This window comes from Halichoerus grypus, chromosome 5 (assembly GCF_964656455.1).
Source record: "Halichoerus grypus chromosome 5, mHalGry1.hap1.1, whole genome shotgun sequence".
In the NCBI taxonomy this organism is placed as follows: domain Eukaryota; kingdom Metazoa; phylum Chordata; class Mammalia; order Carnivora; family Phocidae; genus Halichoerus; species Halichoerus grypus.
This window is the reverse complement of record NC_135716.1, coordinates 21,087,324-21,106,341: the sequence shown is the minus strand read 5'-3', so window position 1 is coordinate 21,106,341 and position 19,018 is coordinate 21,087,324. Positions and strand designations below refer to the sequence as shown.

The 19,018-nt window shown below is 41.8% G+C and overlaps 1 protein-coding gene across 4 annotated transcripts in view; it reads right to left on the bottom strand.

Moving 5' to 3' along the window:
- Positions 1-377: 377 nt before the first annotated feature.
- Positions 378-19,018, bottom strand: part of SAMD12 (sterile alpha motif domain containing 12) — a 345,023-nt gene continuing 326,382 nt past the window's right edge. For 3 of the 4 annotated variants that reach the window (XR_004925952.2, XM_036120279.2, XM_036120281.2), the window contains one exon: positions 378-8,534. Coding sequence is in view for 2 of the 4 variants with exons in the window: in XM_036120281.2 (XP_035976174.2) it covers positions 8,512-8,534 (23 nt within the window). In the remaining 2 variants the exon portion in view is untranslated. Of the gene's footprint in view, positions 8,535-10,778; positions 10,828-19,018 lie in introns of all 4 variants that reach the window. The other variant, XM_036120274.2, reaches the window with a different exon arrangement.

Sequence of the window (19,018 nt, the reverse complement as noted above, 5' to 3'; positions counted from 1 at the left end):
TTCCAGGGTGTTACCATATCTGGAGACGAAGAGAATTGGGTCTTTTGCCTGGCTGTGCTCAACACTAAAGCCTTCAACAGTAACAGCAATCACGCTGGTGCGATTTGTTGCTGGGGGAATTCTGTGTGCTGGGAGCTGGAGGGAGGCCACCAATTCATTTCACATATATTATTTCTCCAGGAAACACAGCATAATTGAGGACAATTTTCCACCATGAATTGCATCATTAGCTAACACAGGGAAAGTGAAATGCTGTTAACTTTTCTTTTCCTTCTGCAAAGCTGATGAGCTGAAGAAAACAGAAATAAAAAGTTTAATGTAATTTTTTTCTAAGGATATACGTTGAAAATCAGAATCAAAATGCTTTTACACGGTAATAGAAATCCCACATTTTAATACATTGCCATGCACATAAGGAATCAAGTAATGCTGAATACAAAATAGTCCAATATACAAAATGATAAAGCAAATTTTCAAGCCCAATAGAGATCATGCTCACAGATACAAGGGGGCAAAAATCTGTACAGTTTCATTTCTATCAATTTAAAAAGAATCATGCCCCCCAACTCTTTTTGACGACAACCCCAAACAGAAACATTATAAGAAAATATAAAGGAGACCCAGAGGGAACTGGCAAGTTGATAGCTGCTTAAGATGTGGAAATTGTTGGTTCAAGATTGTGGTGCACAGTAATTCTTATGTTTAGAGAAGAAAGTTTCTAAACATTGTATGCCCTGGGAATCCAGGGAACCAAAGTGAGCATCCAACAGAAAAGGCACTCTGATTTTACCACGTAACTTGCTTGAGTCCTCCTAAGCCTAGTCCTGGGAGTTTCTCTAGGGTGCATAGAGGAAAAAAAAACAAAAAACAAAAAACCCACAGATGTGGGCAATGGATAAGGAAAATACTTATTTAATTAACCACTCTTTGGGGACTAAGAGAATTTAGACTGCTGGTTTAACTACTCACTTAGGGAAGCTATAAAAATTTCTACCCTCTATGTAGGCTTTTGTATTATGAAATGTGCTTTTATAGCTACATTTGTTAGTGTTTGTAAAACCGTGAACCAGTTTTTTCATGAGATTTTTTTCCCCCCTCATACCCTACTGAGAATACTGGCCTTCCATTTTTTTCTTCCTCTTTCTTGCCTAGGACAAATACTAACATACAGTAGCTCATCAACAAAGTTCCATGTGGCTCTCTGCTTCCCGTGACCCTCAGTTTGTCAACTTCACACTTTCATTGGTCTTCCCCAACCCAGAGATCAGTGATTTTCCCCTGCAGTAAGCCAAACCTGAGGCTCTCTCCCTTGGCTAGGTCGATGGTAAGCCTTTTAGAAGCAGAGAAGTGGAGATACACGGGCGCCTAGGCCATGGGCTCTGCAGACCAGTTCCCCTGTATTAGAAAAAGCTTGTGTGTGTATGCAAGATGCTGATTCTTACTTTCTTATCATTCTTTCTTTTCTAATCCCAGGATGGACTCTCAGGAATACCAGCTACGAGGAAAAATCATAAAGAGAAAGGGCTCACAATTAAAGCCCAGGTCACTGTGCTTTATATTAGTGGTACGGGACACCTCCCCTTAGCTCATTTTAGCCTGCAAACCACCCCGTCTGCTGAAGTGGGACAGATGAGCAGAAGCCCGGAGAGATGGGCAATTTCTACTGAATCCAAGTATTCTTGAATTCAAAACCTTTTCTTCCCCTTTCTCAGAGCAGTGCCAGATCCACAAAGGCCTAAGAATAACTCAAGTATAAACCACAGTAGATCAATATTTTCTTTTCTCAGGTATGTTTTACTGCTAATATGTAATTTTGTTACCATATTGATCTTTTCTAAAGTTTTGGGTACAGCTATTTAATTTAGTGGCTAATGATATTAAAGAGTTGGATTAATTGGAACTACAGTAGCATGGTTTAATGGCACAAGAGTTTTAGTGGAATTAGTTTCAAAATATTTGTGCTGGCTTGGCTTTTCAGCAGACTAGTTGCTTCCATGCCAGTCATGACAGACTTGCAGTGCAAAGTCCAGAGCCTAACGTTATTCAGCTCAATGCAGTCTGAACTTCACTAGCCAAGCCACGGTCTCCTCAAGCATGGCCTTGTAGGGATAGCATTTTTCTACTAGCTGAGCAAAGGTAGTGGTCTACAAACCATTCTGAGCCCTGAGAGCCTTCGAATTGCCTACATGTGAGTTTAAGCATGTGGAAGCCCAACGACTCTGGAGGGCGGGGTGGGGGGGACCAACACTCACTGAAGAGGGTAATGCTTCTCTTTCTGGTAATTGGAGTTGAGAGTTGCATTACAATGGAAAAGACAAAAGTTCCAGTGTTCAAACCCCACTATATGCCCCCCCCAGCCCCTCCCCACCTCTCAACCCGACCCAATTCTCTTTAAGTTTACCTCCTATAAACAGAGGCCTGTTGATGTGAAAAAGAATTTGGTCACACACTTCCAAACTTCTGCAGCTGGTGTGTGGGAAAACATTCTTGGTCCTCTCCTGTATGGGAAATAGGTATGGGAACTGTTCAAAGCTGCCACTGAGTCAGCGGGCAGCTCCCAATGCAAACGCACTAAATGCAGTTGATGGTGGTCAATAAAAAATACTGGAAATATATGTGTGTGTGTGTGTGTGTATATATATATATATATATATATATATATATATATAAAGAATTCGAATTGATTCAGGGGTCACATAACCAAAGACCATGGCAGGGCTCAGTCCAAATCATATTCTTGAAATTATGCATGAATAGGGAGACTACCCAGAGCTTCAAAAGGTGTCTTCATGGTTGTTGTGCTATTTTGGGGGGAGGCCAGGCCAGCTTCCTCTGTGGAATGGGAGAGGGCCACCATCAATTTGTGGAACACAGCAACCACCAGACACTCGCATTTAATGGGAAGCAAGTATTTCTTCAAAGTTGTGTCACAAAATCAGTTCCCCCACCACAGGAGAAATAATGACCTAGTAAGAGTCTCTTGTTTTAGAATTCTTTTTTTTTTTTTTTTTTTTTTTTTTACAGAGTAAAGCTCCTGAATACGTTTTTATAGAATTTGGGGAGGGTGATATTTAAATACAACCACACAAACAGATCTGTGAGCTCTTGCATATCAACCCAGCTTAGAATTCCACACTTGATCACTGTGTGTGCTAACAGGGCAAAGCCACATGGAGCACAGCCCGTTTATACCCTTTGATCCAAACAACTGACATTTAAAAGGTTCTAAGCAATGCAGAAAGCAACCAGCAGTCTTCAGTGTCTTCATTGTTTTGGGTGTTAGCATCTCCAACTGGATTAATATAACAGTCTCCGCATCATTCACGTCAGTAGGGCTGTTTCTATCACTCTGCACTGGAGGCAAAAAGGCCTGGGTTTAAGAGCCTTACTAAGGCTCCTGGAAATGTTGGAGGTTTGGAACAACAGCAACAAAACAAGCTGTTAAAGAAATGAAACCCCTGAACCACTGGCTCCGAAATATGAAAAGAATATTGTATAATCACAGAGAATGTATCTACAACACTTAACATTATGTCAACCAGTCAACTGCAATTTGGTGTAAGTCATAGGGTTACTTTGAAATTTTATTAGGTGTATGTTGTTGGTGCCTTTTCGTGCTTGATGTAATTGGAGAAGGGAGGCTCTGAAGTAAGAATGCTTGGGGCTCTTCAAGATTGTAAAATCACCCCATGTGGTGCTCAAAACTCCAATCTTACAAAGCTTTTTACACCCATTTTCTGCTGTTCTGGGGAAGTCATTTGTCAGTCTTTGTGCTGTTGGGCAGGAGGTCTAAAACTGGTCCCATCCTCACTGGCACTTCCCCTTTACATTTATCTTATAGGTGAATTTCATCTTAAAATTTTTAGATCTTAGAAATGGTGCTCTGCACCCCACCCCCGAATTTTCCCTGCAGGGCCAAGATGATGGCCAGAAGAAAACCAGCATTGATACCATCCCTCTGGCCACCTTCCTACATGAGAATCTCCAGGGAAGGATCTATTTTGTTCTTTTTATTAAGGTGTGGCAGAACCTCCGTGTGCACAGGGCCAACTTTTCCTCACGCTTCCCACAGCTGATTCACTGTCAAAAGAATATCCCTGTCTCCCCACAAGAGTACTAGAGCAAAATAATGGAAATGGGGTTCTGTTTGACCTGAAGCTGTGCAGTGGCACCAGGAATCATGCAATTTGATAAAGCAGAATTCATAAGATAGTCTCTGGCTACAGGATGAGATGCAGATCTAAAGAAACAAAGAAGCAGGACCTCCTTGTCTTTGAAATCGAGTCCCCAGCTGTGCCCTGAGCAGAAGCATCTCCTGGTCTGTCCTCCCTCATAATCTCATGGGTTCTGTTTTGATGAGCAGTTTTGACCGGTCACTCCCTAGAGATGGGAATCCACAGCCCACTGCTGTTTGGGCAGCAAGCCTTAACTAAGATCAAGTGGAGGCAGGAATTATTAGTGCTGGGGAAAAAGGGGATGGCTAAGTTTTTCTGTTTGAGTTCTTTATAGAATACTCAAAATCTACCCAAGGAATTGCGTTAAAAGAAGAGATTAAAAGAAAAAAAACCCAACAAAGCAAAAGAGTGGGGTGGAGGGGGTTGTGGGAGAGGTGAATAAAAACAGCTTTTAAGGCATAAAAGAATTTATGTCATTTTCAAAGATTAGATTTTAAAGAGTCTATGGCAATCTTAAGTCTAGTTGTCAAGTAACAAAATTACTCCAAAGAACGTAGGGGAAAACATCACAAAGAATGAAGCTGCTAATGGCACAGGGAAGAGGAGGTTTGGGTAAAGCTAAAGTGCTAAGGGGGTCTTGGAAACTTTTCTTCAGAGAGACTTTTATTGTTCCTCTCCAAAATCAATCAGGTGACATTTGCAGACAAAGAAAACCTTTGCAAATAACACCAGGGTAAATCCATTAGAGGATTCTATCCTTAGTTTATATTCTTCAGTACGGTTGATACTCCTTTTCCCCTTGAGTGTTAAAAAATGGCAGAATTCCCTCAGAATAAGGACTGTTAATCTCTGTCTGAGCAACTAGAAGTGGCTTTGGAGAGAACTTGGGGTTGCTTCCCCTACTTTGGAGGTAGAAGTCAAATGTGCAGTTACACAGCTCATAGAGCCTGAGCAGGGGTCTGAAGGGATGCCATTACCCATGAGAAAGTTTATAGGATCTCTATCCCCTAGGTATGTCTTAAACTACTGAAGTGATTTGCTTTTCACCCTAGCAGAACCACCGATGCTCTGCATTTTAAATTCAGTTCTGAAGCTGAAACAAGCTAATCCCCTTGGCACCCCAGAGAGTCTGATAATTATTCATTTCTGTTCATTCCCAAGAGTGTCTTTCCTGCACAAGTGTGGGTGTCAGCCTTTCAATAAAAGGTGTAGCAGAGGTTTAAGTAAAAGGAAAAGGTAAGCATCAACAGTTTATAGCCCTTAGACATCAAAATATTTATCCCTTACCTCCTGGTCTCCCGCTGCCTCCTTAAACAAAACTCCCCACAGCCATTCCTGAACTTCTGGGAGGTAAAATTTCCTCCACTTCCCAATCTTGGGAAGAAGGTGCAGCACAGCAGGAAGTAATGATGGGGAAATTGTGGATCAACACGGAACAAAGAACCCAAAGGCTGTGAAGCAAGTCATTTCTCCATTTTGCTGGTTTAGCAACTGACTGCTCAGATTTTTATGCCACCATGTTTCCAAAACCATCCCCCCAAATGATTTCAAAATGAGGTTGACAGTTTGGAAAACACGTCGAAGCTCATACACAAATACCTGGTGTGCCAGGAGTTAAGGCATTTATAGAGACGCCATCTTCAACTGGGTTCTTTCATGGGTCTTCAGGTTTGCCTTTTCCCATCTCCACTCTTGCCCATCACCTTTTAATAATCTGTCAGTACACTTTTGACTAAAAAAAAAAAAAAAAGACTAGGAAACTCTACTTATTTAATTGTTCAGAACATATTTTGTGAAAGCCAAAGGAAGGAAGGCTGAACCTCCATCATTTAATGACCATCTGTACCATAAGGCATGTCCAGTCTCCCAAGGTGGTTAGCCGTAGTCTCAGAATGACTCTGAATTCATAAACCAGTTAATTCCCAGCTACAGTATCTCAGCTCCTGACAGGAGTTCTTATGGACTCCGGAGGCCCTATTCTGGGTCCCCAGGACTCCTTTGAGAACTGGAGCTTCAGAGAATCCAGCATAATGACCAGCGGTCATTCCCCAGGAGGGGAATACAGATGACCAGGGTGAATATCCAGGAACGCAACTGAAAGCTGTTTTGGGAGGCTCTTACCAGCTAAGTCTGGGCCCGGGAAGGGTTGGCTGTACACAAGGATGCAAACATGTGGCCTGATGCTACTGTCTCCTTCCTCGGCCAAGGGAACTGCCTGCCACCATGTGCATTTTGTGAGGTTACTCTGGCCAGGGGTGAATTCAGGTGTCTGAATTCTGTTTTCATTGTGGAAAAGCTGGGATGGGGGCAGCGTTTGTGGGAGAGGAGATATGCTTTCAGAAGGGCACGGAGAGTCGGCCTCACACTCTGTTGTTACCCCAACACAATGCTTGGCACATAGTAGGTGCTCAACAAAGCCTTGCTAAATAAAAGAAGGATCAAAGAAGAAGGAAGCCTTGCTGTCGGAACTGAAACTCAGGAGGTGGGCAGGAGAGATCAGAATGTTATCTTTAGGGGCATTGGCAGCCAGGGTTTGGCCGCCTAATTCTGGATTTGTAAAAAATTATGGTCTGTGAGAGCCTGATGGTCCTGGTGCTGACCTGTCAAAAGGCCAGATGTTGGTGGTGACTGAAACCCCTCCAAGTTCCCTCGGAAGCCCCCCTTCTCTGGCAACACAGCCTGACAGGTTTGTGGGGAGTCATCCTACGAGGTGACTCACCTGCCTCACATTTCTTTCCCTTCCCCTATCAGCTTTCCAGATCTCAGGTGGGGGCATTTTCCAATGTGCTGTGCATTTCTTGAGACCCCCCCCCCAGGGGAGAGCAGACTATGAGTGCATGTATAGAGACCCCCCTAAAATGGCCAAACGTCCTTGTGCTGGCAGGGTCGCAGGGTTGGTATGCATATTTAAAGAAAAGCCTGATACCTGTCAGGCCCAGATTGGGACTGTGGGTACCCAGACCATATTTGCTGAATTTTTGATTCAGCCAAGTTTATATTCCCGGTGGGGTGGGGCAAGCTAAAGCATTACGTAGGGTCAGGCAATATGGGTATCTCTCTAATGCCCAAAGACAAGCAATAGCTGGGTTGACCGGTTTCCCAGGACTGTGCTTTGCTGTAAGACATAGTAAAAAAGAAATAATTAATTGTGGATATAATCCCAGAAAGGATTAAAGGGGACTAGTAGGTTCTCTACTGAGGTAGGAACCTAGTGTGGATTGGGCCCTTTTCCTTCTTCAGGCTCGCAGGGGGACGCTTGCTATTTCCCCTCTTCAGAGAGCTGTGATTTAAACTTGACCTAGAAAGTTTTCTGAAGTTGTAAAGTCAGACCACACGGGAAACCTGCACTCTGCTGCCCTTACCCTCAACCCACCATGGTCTTTGATTAAAAACCCACCCCCTTTTGTTCTTTGAAAACACTCTTCTATAGAAGGAGTGACTATGTACACTGGCCACCTAGAAGCCGCCTGTGTTTGTCTGCATGTGGATGTGCTAAGCTGTGCCCCAGTACCAGAAACCAAGAGCTAAGATATTTCAACCACCAGCCCACTTCTACTCCCCTTTGGCACTGCAAGAAATCCAGCTGGTTGCGTAAAGTATCAACAGGTTAAGTCTAACAGTATTATGGCCATGTTGTCACCAATCTACCACAGATGACTGGGGATATGCCAGGAGTGGAGTTTGTCTTGGACAGTCTGAGCCAGAAAGAGGACAAGATTTATAAAAGAAAAAAAAAAAAGAGAGAGAATACTTGTTTTCCCACGTGTACTGAATATGCTGATTGGTTTTGGTGTCGTGTTCTCATGTAAAGTGCTTAAGAGTTGGACAGAATACCTTTAGACATCATAACTAACATAATCAAGACATGTTTACATTCCTACCAGGGCAGAATATCATGAACGCTTCCACTGAGATTGCAGAACTGCTGTGATTTTTTTTTCTAATACATCATGCCATCTGCACACATAATAAAATAATCCAGTAGTTGCCATGCTAAAATAGGACTTCTAGTGAAGGGCACAGACAGCTCCCCTAAGGGAGCATCAGTTATGCACAGTGATGAAAACTGGAAGCAATTTTCCAGCTAATGGTCTGCCAATGACCACTTGGAACAAGTTGGCACTGTATATTATGCACCTCATTTTAAAAATCCACAGCAAACTAAGATTTTCCAAAGCCCATGATCTTGACTGAATGGGTGTTTTTTCAGTTAATCTGGTTACTCTGTCAGTGCTCCATGGAGATCTTCTGGCAATGCCATGAGTTAGTCTTTCTGTGAACAACAGGCCACGTTCATATCAACTGGCAGGACAGCAGCTTGGAAGGCTAACCATGTTTATGGAGAACCCTCGATTGAGGCTGTAAGAGGAAAAGGGAAAAACGCAGTGAGTCATTTCTTTATGTTCCCAGATACTGGTATGTAGCAATTATCCTACTCAAACGAACTCTGACATCCTCAGGTCAAAGAGAAGTCCCCAACAGGGATAAAATTACTCAACCCCAGGACAGATTTATGGTGGTTTGTATTCTTGGAATGTCCTTCCACCATTTGGCAGAGCATGGAAGACATCCATCGCAGGGACTGGCAAAGTTGCCTGGAAGGCAGGGCAAAATCAGATCTCTGGAACTGGCATTCATCCCTCACTGGTCTGTGATTCGGGAAACCATTTCCTACATTATGGAGTTTCATGTATTTACCTGATCTGGTATGAAGGCGTGTGTGTGTGTGTGTATGTGTGTGTGACAATGGTGGTTTTATTTATCAGGCAGCTTTCCTGGGATAAAACTTAGAAGGAAATGTTGGAAGCAGTATGGCTGGAGCTCCTGAGTTTGCTATTTGAAAAGTGAGACTGGCTGAGGAGCAGGTCAGGGACAGAGAAAGTCTTCAAAGTCTGACCAGTCTGACCTGCATTGCAACCTTGCTTTTGACTTTGGGAATGCTGGTGCAGATATGTCTTCCTGGGTTTTGTAACTCTTTATTTTATAATTTTCCTATTATTTTATCTGAGTCCTCCCTATAGTTCCTTATATACAGGTCCTCATTTATTACTTAATATGGGAGTGCCACTGAATGTTTTGTTAGAAAAATATCGACATTTGCTTTATTTGATACACAAAACTGTCTGGCAATGGGAGACTAAGATAGCCAAGAGTTCTTGATGTTAAAAAAAGAAAAAAAACTACCTAGGCCTTTCAAAATATGAGAGAATGCAAAATTTATAAGCGAATGGTTGATTAAAACTTGCTATTTTGGAGAAAATGCAAAAACAAAAGTAAGGTACTATTTAAGCATACTAAATATAAAATAATAATACTACTGATAAGGTTGTAATGAAAGTAGAATACTAATATATTGCTGATGGCATTGTAAACTGGAAAAATAATGTCAATTTATTTAAAAACTATTAAAAATTCACATTCTTTGACTCACTGTTTCCATTCAAGGAGTGTATCCTAAGGAAATAATCTTAAAAAAATGAGAGAAACTATATGCACAAATATATAACCTAGAGGTTATTTGTAATAGTGGGAAAATTGGAAAAAGAGTCTCCCACTGTTGAAAATGTAGGTTAAGTAAATGATGGCACATTAACAAGATGGATGCCAATGTGGCTATCAAAGTAATAATTATGATGATTATGTAGCTACGTGGTAAACAGTTATGATATACTACAATGTAAAACTTACACATATGCATAGAAAAGAACTCTAAGTGAAATGATGAATATGATAGGATTTTTATTATTGTTGCCTTAAATATTTTGCAAAACCACAAAAATTAGGTTCACAAGAATGCAGATGTGACCAATGAGCACTGACTAACCAAAGCATCCATCCTAATACTACCTCAAAAATAACTATTTTGCAGTCCCATTAAGAGATAACACTCCAGTAATATTGAAGGGGGAATAGAAACCAACATGAATATAAATCTTCTATCCGGGTCAACCTGCAAGGGAACAGTGCAGCCTAGAAGATCCACATGGATTTCTGGGAACCAGACACAGTATAGCATCCTTTTGGGACTTTTGCTAAAATCAGCCCTGGAGTACAGAACCCAGAAATGGACCCTCAACTCTATGGTCAACTAATCTTTGACAAAGCAGGAAAGAATGTCCAATGGTTCATCTCCCCCTCTGATGAACCATGAGAGACAATGGACTCTGAAAAACAAACTGAGGGCTCTAGAGGGGAGGAGGGTGGGAGGATGGGTTAGCCTGGTGATGGGTATTAAAGAGGGCATGTTCTGCATGGAGCATTGGGTGTTACATGCAAACAATGAATCATGGAATACTACATCAAAAACTAATGACATAATGTATGGTGATTAACATAACATAATGATAAAAAAATAAAAAATATAATTCAAAAAAATAAAAAATAAAAATAGCAAAAAGAAAAAAGACTTTTTTTCCATTTTCCAATGGAAAAAAAGTCTTTTCAGAAAACAAATGGTGTTGGGAAAATTGGATAGTGACATGCAGAAGAATGAAACTGGACCATTTTCTTATACCATACACAAAAATAAACTCAAAATGGGTGAAAGACCTAAATGTGAGACAAGAAACCATCAAAATAGTAGAGAAGAACACAGGTAGCAACCTCTTTGACCTCGGCTGCAGCAACTTCTTGCTAGACATGTCTTCAAAAGCTAGGGAAACAAAAGCAAAAATGAACTATTGGGACTTCATCAAGATAAAAAGCTTTTGCACAGCAAAGGAAACAGTCGACAAAACTAAAAGACAACTGACAGAATGGGAGAAGATATTTGCAAATGTCTTATCAGATAAAGGGCTAGTATCCAAAATCCATAAACAACTTATCAAACTCAACACCCAAAGAACAAATAATCCAGTCAAGAAATGGGCAGAAGACATGAACAGACATTTCTCCAAAGAAGACATACAAATAGCCAACAGACACATGAAAAAATTCCCAACATCACTTGGCATCAGGGAAAGACAAATCAAAAACCACAATGAGATACCACCTCATACTGGCAGAATGGCTAAAATTAACAACTCAGGAAACAACAGATGTTGGTGAGGATGTGGAGAAAGGGGAACCCTCTTACACTGTTGGTGGGAATGCAAACTGGTACAGCCACCCTGGAAAACAGTATGGAGGTTCCTAAAAAATAGAGCTACCCTATGACCCAGCAATTTCACTACTAGGTATTTATCCAAAAGATACAGTGATTCAAAGGGGCACCCACACCCCGATGTTTATAGCAGCAATGTCTACAATAGCCAAACTATGGAAAGAGCCCAAGATGTCCATCGACAAATAAATGGTTAAAGAAGATGTGGTATACAATGGAATATACAATGGAATATTACTCAGCCATCAAAAAGAATGAAATCTTGCCATTTGCAAAGATGTGGATGGAAATAGAGGGTATTATGTTGAGCAAAATAAGTCAGAGAAAGACAAATATCATATGATTTCACTCATATGTGGAATTTAAGACACAAAACAGATGAACATAGGGGAAGGGATGGAAAAATAAAATAAGACAAAATTAGAGAGGGAGACAAACCATAAGAGACTCTTAACTCTAGGAAACAAACTGAGGGTTGCTGGAGGGGAGGCAGGTTGGGGGATGGGGTAACTTGGTGATGGACATTAAGGAGGGCACATGATGTAATGAGCACTGGGTATTATATGCAACTGATGAATCATTAAACTACCTCTGAAACTAATAAAAAAAAATCAGCTCTGGTAAAATATGTGACCTTAGAAAAGTATTTTTAAGAATAACCATAAAATAAAAGTGAATAATGATAATAGTGAACTCTAATTAATTATATTGGATCTCTATACATTGGATCCTGAATCAGGAGTTGATAACTAGGCTTATCATAATTGTTGCTTTTCCAAATAACCATGTTTTCCACATGAACCTCTAATAGTTGACAGAAAGCGGACGTGTCTAGGTTCAGGCTATAATAACCTTACATGAACATAAGATGAGCCCATTGTATTTCAGAGCTCTTTCACCCGTGGTTCCCCTGTACACTTCTTAGGATAGGTAGGAATAGTCCCATTTTATGGAATAGGAAATTGAGGCCCAGAGGTATTACTCACCCAAGGTCATACAGCTTATAAGGATCAAATCTGTACTCAGTCTTAGGTATTTCCCATTCTAGTGACATGCAGGGGTGAGAGGGACACATATATAAGGTAGAAATATTCAGAGCCTTTCCCATTCTCCTCTCTCCTAAGTAGGATTCTGTGTTATCCATAAGCCCATACAGCACAATAAAGGGCCCTGCTGGGCATGGAAGAAAATTGAAGACTTAATTAATTTATATGATTAATAATTTATATGATATATAAATTATAATTGATATGAATTAATTTATATGACAAAGACAGAGATGATAGAGGGCTACTCCTACAGCAATACACGCAGTAGTAGAGGCCACAGAGAGAAAAAGTGGGGGTTTCAGGAGTGACACAGGGGACTCAGAGTGACGAGTGCAGCACGAGTCTGGCCTTCGGAAAAGGGCTGGCCAACGAGAAGAGCGTGCTATGGCATAATGCCCCCTTGACTATCTTTCCATGCAATCAGTAAAGAATTCATTGCTCTTTGATACTGTTATGGTAGTTGTCTTTCATTTGAATGTGTCACCACACGGAGCTGGGCTTTAGGTGGGAGCAAGAGCCCTCTGTTTACCCAGGTTGTATGTGCAAGGTGTTTGCCTAGGGTAAGGCTTGAACCACTGTCTTCCTATCACAGAGGTACAGAGATGAGCTCTGCTGTCATCTCTTTGCTTGACAGTTCTGTTACCTGCAATTGGAATTATGTCTTCAGGTACAGAAAAGCTACCCAAGGTCAACATGCAAAGTGGCAGGTCGCATTTGATGGCTCTGGCTCTTTAAAGGGAGAAATGGGTGCACTTTTTGGGTTCCATCCCAGATTCCTTCCAGCTCCTTATATACACTGACTTGTTCACAGCCTTTGCTCAACATTTCTTCCTGCCTAGGACGCCTTCTTTGCACACCCTCTAACGCTAATGAACACCTACCCCTCCATTTTCTGGACCACCTTACGTGTCGCATTCTTCATGAAGCCTTCTTTCCCCTAGATGTAGCTGATAACACCCCGGCCCCCCCCCCCATCAGGCAGCATGGCATCTGAAACCTTTACCACCAAACACACCAGGAACACTATTTTAATGTATCCCTTTCTCCTAAATTTTTTGATGTCATGTCTTTTGAGTGCGTGTCTTCCTAGTGCAAAGTGGCAGATGTATAGAAAGTGCTAAATGAATAGTGAAATTAATGAAGAAAGGAATGATGTTGGAGAAGAAGAGTTATTTTTTTCTTTTATTTTTGTTCTTTTTGGCTTATTTCAATGTCTAATTTTATAGGAGATTTAATCCTGTAGCTCAGGTCTGCATAATGGAAAGGGGGATTGCTTCAATTCCTTTCTTGCCATCTGAGGACTAAAGACACGTGTGCATGCTAGTGCGGGTTATGTATGGATTTGCAGCTAACACATAGTGAAGGGCTCTTTCTCAGATCTCTGTTTGATGGGTCAACATTACTATTCAGGCATTTTGGGAACTAATCACCTCCTAAGTCCAATGGCTCCAGAGTCTGGGATGAGTAGAGAAACATTTGAGTCCAGTGATTAAGGGCATGGGCTCTGGAATCAGGCAGATCTGGGTTGATATCCCAGGCTCATCACTTACCAGCCATATGGATGTTGAAAACATGAATTTGTCCAACCCTCAATTTCTTCACCTTTAAAATGGTGATCAGAATCCCCACTTTCCTGAGTTGCTGGAAATGATAAACTGGGCTCATAGAAAAAACATTTTGCATGGTGTCTTGGCAAATAGTAAATATCTGCTGAGTGACAGCTACTATTTATTATTATTATTACCACACATTCCCAAAATTCCTTAGAGAAACAAGAAATACAAATAGGGCAATGTTCCAATGTCACAGCTGGGGGCCAGGAAAAAGAAACACCATGCTCAGGGGTCAAGCCTTTGTCCCCTCCAGGAGAAGGATAACACTCTGCTTGCCTGCCAATACCACAGTCAACACACCCTGCCTTCCACTCTCCCCTAAATTAGTGCAGACATTGACAGACAGTTCTATGATAAGGAGATTTCACTTCAAAGGCAGGAAGGGGGCTGAGAGGCAACCGCCAGCCTGGCAGAGGATTCAAGAACAGATCTGGGACTGAGTGTATCCAGCCCCACCTTTCCCAACTCCAGCAGCAAGAGGCTGATGAGGTTGGTTTCTTTTGGGAGGAGGAAAAGATACTGCGTACGGGCAAGCCTTACCTCTCAAGGGCTGAAGGAAAGAAGTAAGACCATTTCTTAAAAGGGTTGTTTAGTGTCTTCCATTCAAAAGGAGGAGCCATAAAATAGGCAAACAAATAAATAAATAAAAGGGCCATATCTTCTACCCGAAAGTATCTTTTATGTGACTCAAGTGAGAGGACTTTGGGGTGGACCTGAATTGCATTTTGATGTGTGTCAGGTGTGAGAGGCACTTTCCAAAGGAGGGAGATCCACATTCGCCCCTAGATAATGGCCAATAATTAGCAGAACTAACATTGGTGGGCACAGCTACAGTGGGCCAACTAAAGTTCCACAGGCAGTCACTCATTGGATCTTCACCACCATCTTTGAGGCCTGAATATAAGACCTTCTTAACACACCTGGAAAAAATGAGGGCAGGTTCATTAACTCCTCACAGTCATAATGCTCGGAAGGCATAGGGCTGAGACTAGAACCCAGATCTGTTCTCACCACAATGCTTTCCTGACTCAATAAGAAAGCAAATTCCTTAACTCCCAACAGGAATGCAGGAGAGAAAGAAAGTAGCTGCGTTTGTGTAAAAGAATGCTCATCAAACATGAATCCTATACATGAAGTGCCATAGACGTTTGACCTAGAGAAAGCTAGTGCATTCCTATTTAACAGTCTGAAATCTTTCCTAGGTTTAGAGCAGTAATTCGCAACTGGGTGCAACCCATCCTACCCTCCAAAGGGACATCTGCACTGTCAAGAGACACTTTTGGTTGTCACAACTAGGGGGATAACTACTGCATCTGGTGGGTAGAGGCCAGAAACCCTCCTAAACATCCTAGAATTGCCTTAGGACAGACCTCCCCCCACCCGCCCATCCTCATCAAAGAATTATCCAGCCCAAAATGTCAATAGTGCTGAGGTTGGTTTAGAGGATACAGGTCCTTGTTTATCTTCTCTTCCTGGTTGTGAGCCAAATATATCACTCCCAAAATAGGCCAAGATAAAAACCAACTTAAGTGTGCCTGCTGTGTGCATAGGATATAAGGCGGAGTTCAAACCTCACTCCTTCTATTCATCATTTGCTCATTTTATTTAATTTTATAGTCAATGTAATCAAAACCTCTAATACTAAATCATTTCTAACTTTTAGAACCCTTGCAGGCATACCATTAGAAGAATCAAGATTGGATGATTTAAACAGGTATGCTCAATTAATCAGTAAGCATGTAGGGGAGAAGTTAGGGGAGAAAAGGACAAAGGGGGATTTATGTGGTAAGAAATCTCAGCTCTGCCACCAATCCTTCGGTGGGAAAGCTCGTATACCTTCTCAGTTGCACTGGTTTTATTTCTGCTACTGCCTACTCCCCCACCCCTGATAGTTTGGGGGGTCTTTGCCCCCTGAGAGGATGATTAAGAAATTAACTTTACCCCCTGACTGCATGAAAATCGAGGTCTGAATCTTGGGCAAAATGAGTATCAGGCTGGCAGAGGACTTGGGTTATGGGTAAGAAAACAGATGATGCATACAAACTAGCTTGTAACTTCTCATAAACCCTAGTAACCTGGAAACTATAGGGATGCTGTAGGTGTCAACCCCATGAGGCCACAGGGTGCCCTGATATCTGGTTAAACATTATTTTGGGTGTGTTCTGTTGAGGGTGTTTCAGGATGAGATTAACATATCAATCAGTGGACTGAGTACAGTAGATTGCTCTTCCTAATATGTGGGTGGTCCCCATCCAATCATTTCAAGGCCTGAGGAGAACAAAAGGCTGAGTAAAGCTCAGTCATGAAAAAGAATGAGATCTTGCCATTTGCAACAACATGGATGGATCTAGAGAGGATAATGCTAAATGAATAAGTCAGTCAGAGGAAGACAAATACCATATGATTTCACTCATATGTAGAATTTAAGAAACAAAACAAATAAAGAAGAAAGAGACAAACCAAAGAACAGACTCTACAGATGATTACAGGGGGCGGCGGGGTGTGTGTGTGTGTGTGTGTGTGAAATAGATGAAGGGGATTAAGAGTGCACTTATCCTGATGAGCACCAAGTCATGTATAGAACTGCTGAATCACTAAATTGTACACCTGAAACTAATATAACACTGTTAACTATACTGGAATTAAAAAAAAAAGAAATTCTTAAAAAAAAAAAAAAGCCAAGTAAGGGAGTATTCACTCTCTATGCCTGTTTTTCCATCTTTGAGTTGGGACACTGATCTTTTGACTTTAGACTCAGAGTCAGACTTGGACTATAACTTACACCATCAGCTTTCCTGGGTGTCCAGCTTGCAGATCTTGGGCCTTCTCAGCCTCCATAATTGTGTGAGCCAATTCCTTATAACAACTCCTTTATCTATTATCTATCTATCTATCTATCTATCTATCTATCTATCTATCTATCCATCCATCCATCCATCCGACATCTCTCTCCCCCATGTGCACTTTCTCTCTCTAAATAGATTTGTCTCTCAATAACTAGAGAGATTGGTAAATATAGATAGATTGATATATCTCTTATTGAAGAACCAAGATCTCTTATTGGTTCTGCTTCCCTGGAGAACACTAACACAGAGTCTGTAGACAACAATGATCATAATAGTAAGCACTGTTGTTAACCAACTACTTACACATGCCTAGCATCATGCTAAGAACCTGCATCCATCCATTGTGTAGCAACTCGAGCAGGTAGATACCGTGACTTCACTCCACAGATGAAGGAAGTTGGGCTTGGAGAGAAATGAGTGAACACAGGCTGTGTGTTAGGCTATGACCCTTGATCTGGTTATGACATGTCAGGGGCCTGTTGATTCTGGAAGTGCTAAGCAGGAAATGTGTAGTCCCAAAGCCCCAGGGGAAGATTTTTAGGCAAGCATTTTTACCTAGATGGGGTAGGAAGGCCTTGGCCTCCATTCCCCACCTCCTCAGCCCTCGATTTTATTGTTTCAATTAGAATATGATTGGCTCCAGTACCAAAAGAGGAGTCTTTCTGCAGTTGGCTTTGCAGTCCTCATTGGCTTGGACTGTCACCTCTCTCTGGGGTTTTAGGAGGCCCAAGAGATGAAGGTGGATCACCACACACACACACACACACACACACACACACAGAGTGACAGAAAGAATATACTTGTCTGCAAGCTGTCCCTCTCCTTTTCCTCAGCTAAGGAAAGAAAACAAAGACACTGTATTTGTTCCCTTACTGTTCTGCTACAAGTAAAGCTGCTGGTCTACATTATGAGGCTCAAAACCTTACAGAAGTCAACTCTGGTTCCTGTGGGTTAGATTGAGTCTCTGGATTCCAGGGTTTAGGAACTCTGGCATTTTGGCCACAGGTTCTCAAACTTGACTGCATTGGATTCATCTTAAGGAGCTTCTTAAAATTTTAATTTTGTCCAGCCTCTCCCCCCATTTCCACGGATTCAGAATGTCCAGGCAGAGGTCTGCAAACTTCTATGTGATTCTCACAAGTCCATGGCAGCACTGCTGTCTTTTCCCCAGTACTTGAAGAGTAGTTACTTGTCCTTCAGACAGAGAAAAGTATGTAGACTGTGGGGAAATTTGGCTTACAGTCTTGTTCGGTTCACATAACAAAATACCAAGCATCCTGGATAGAATCCAGTGCAGTGATCCAAATATCGGATTTTAGAATGGGACAAGACAAGAGCCATGAGGCCTGAGCAAGCCATTCAGCCCACTCAAAGTCCCGGAAACTTAGGCATGCTTTACCATCCCAGTATTGTTTTGTTTGTACAGGTTGATTCATGCATCAATCAAGCAAGCAAGCAAGCAAGCAACATTTATTCCACTGAGTATTTACTAAAATGCCCAACATTGCCTTGGGGGCTTCGGGGCTGGTGGTTTCCTATCTGTATCATTGTACTTACCATACTGTATTAGAATCAACTGATGATGTGTCTGTCTATAAACAAATGCTTGTCACATTTTACTCTGCTTAGAAATCCCCTGGAGAGCTTGGTAAGGCATAGATTTTGAGCCCCACATGGAAAGAAGCCGATTCGATAGGTCTGGAGTGTGTCTGTGAATGTGCATTTCTAACAAGCTTCCATGGACACTGATGTTGCTAGGGCCACTCTCTAAGCACCCCTGTTCCTGACCCCAAGCTTCTTCAGGCAAAGAATATGTCTTCTTCTCCTTCTGCATTTTATGGAAGAATGCCTAGAATATCAAAGAGGCTCTTGAAATGTTTGTTGAATGCATGTAATACCTAAGCCACATGAGTAGGATGAGTAGCTACTTAAAGTAGGGGCAGAATTTGTTTGGGGGCCATAGTATTGTTCTCCAATGAGGGCTGGTTTAGAAATTTCAGTATAGGGGCACCTGGATGGCTCAGTCAGTTAAGTGTCTGCCTTCGGCTCAGGTCATGATCCCAGGGTTTTGGGATCAGCCCTGCATTAGGCTCCCTGCTCGGTGGGCAGCCTGCTTCTCCCTCTCCCTCTGCTGCTCGCCTTGCTTGGGCTCTCTCTCTTTCTTTCTCTCTGTCAAATAAATAAGTAAAATCTTAAAAAAAAAAGAAATTTCAGTATATATAAGCATCTGAAC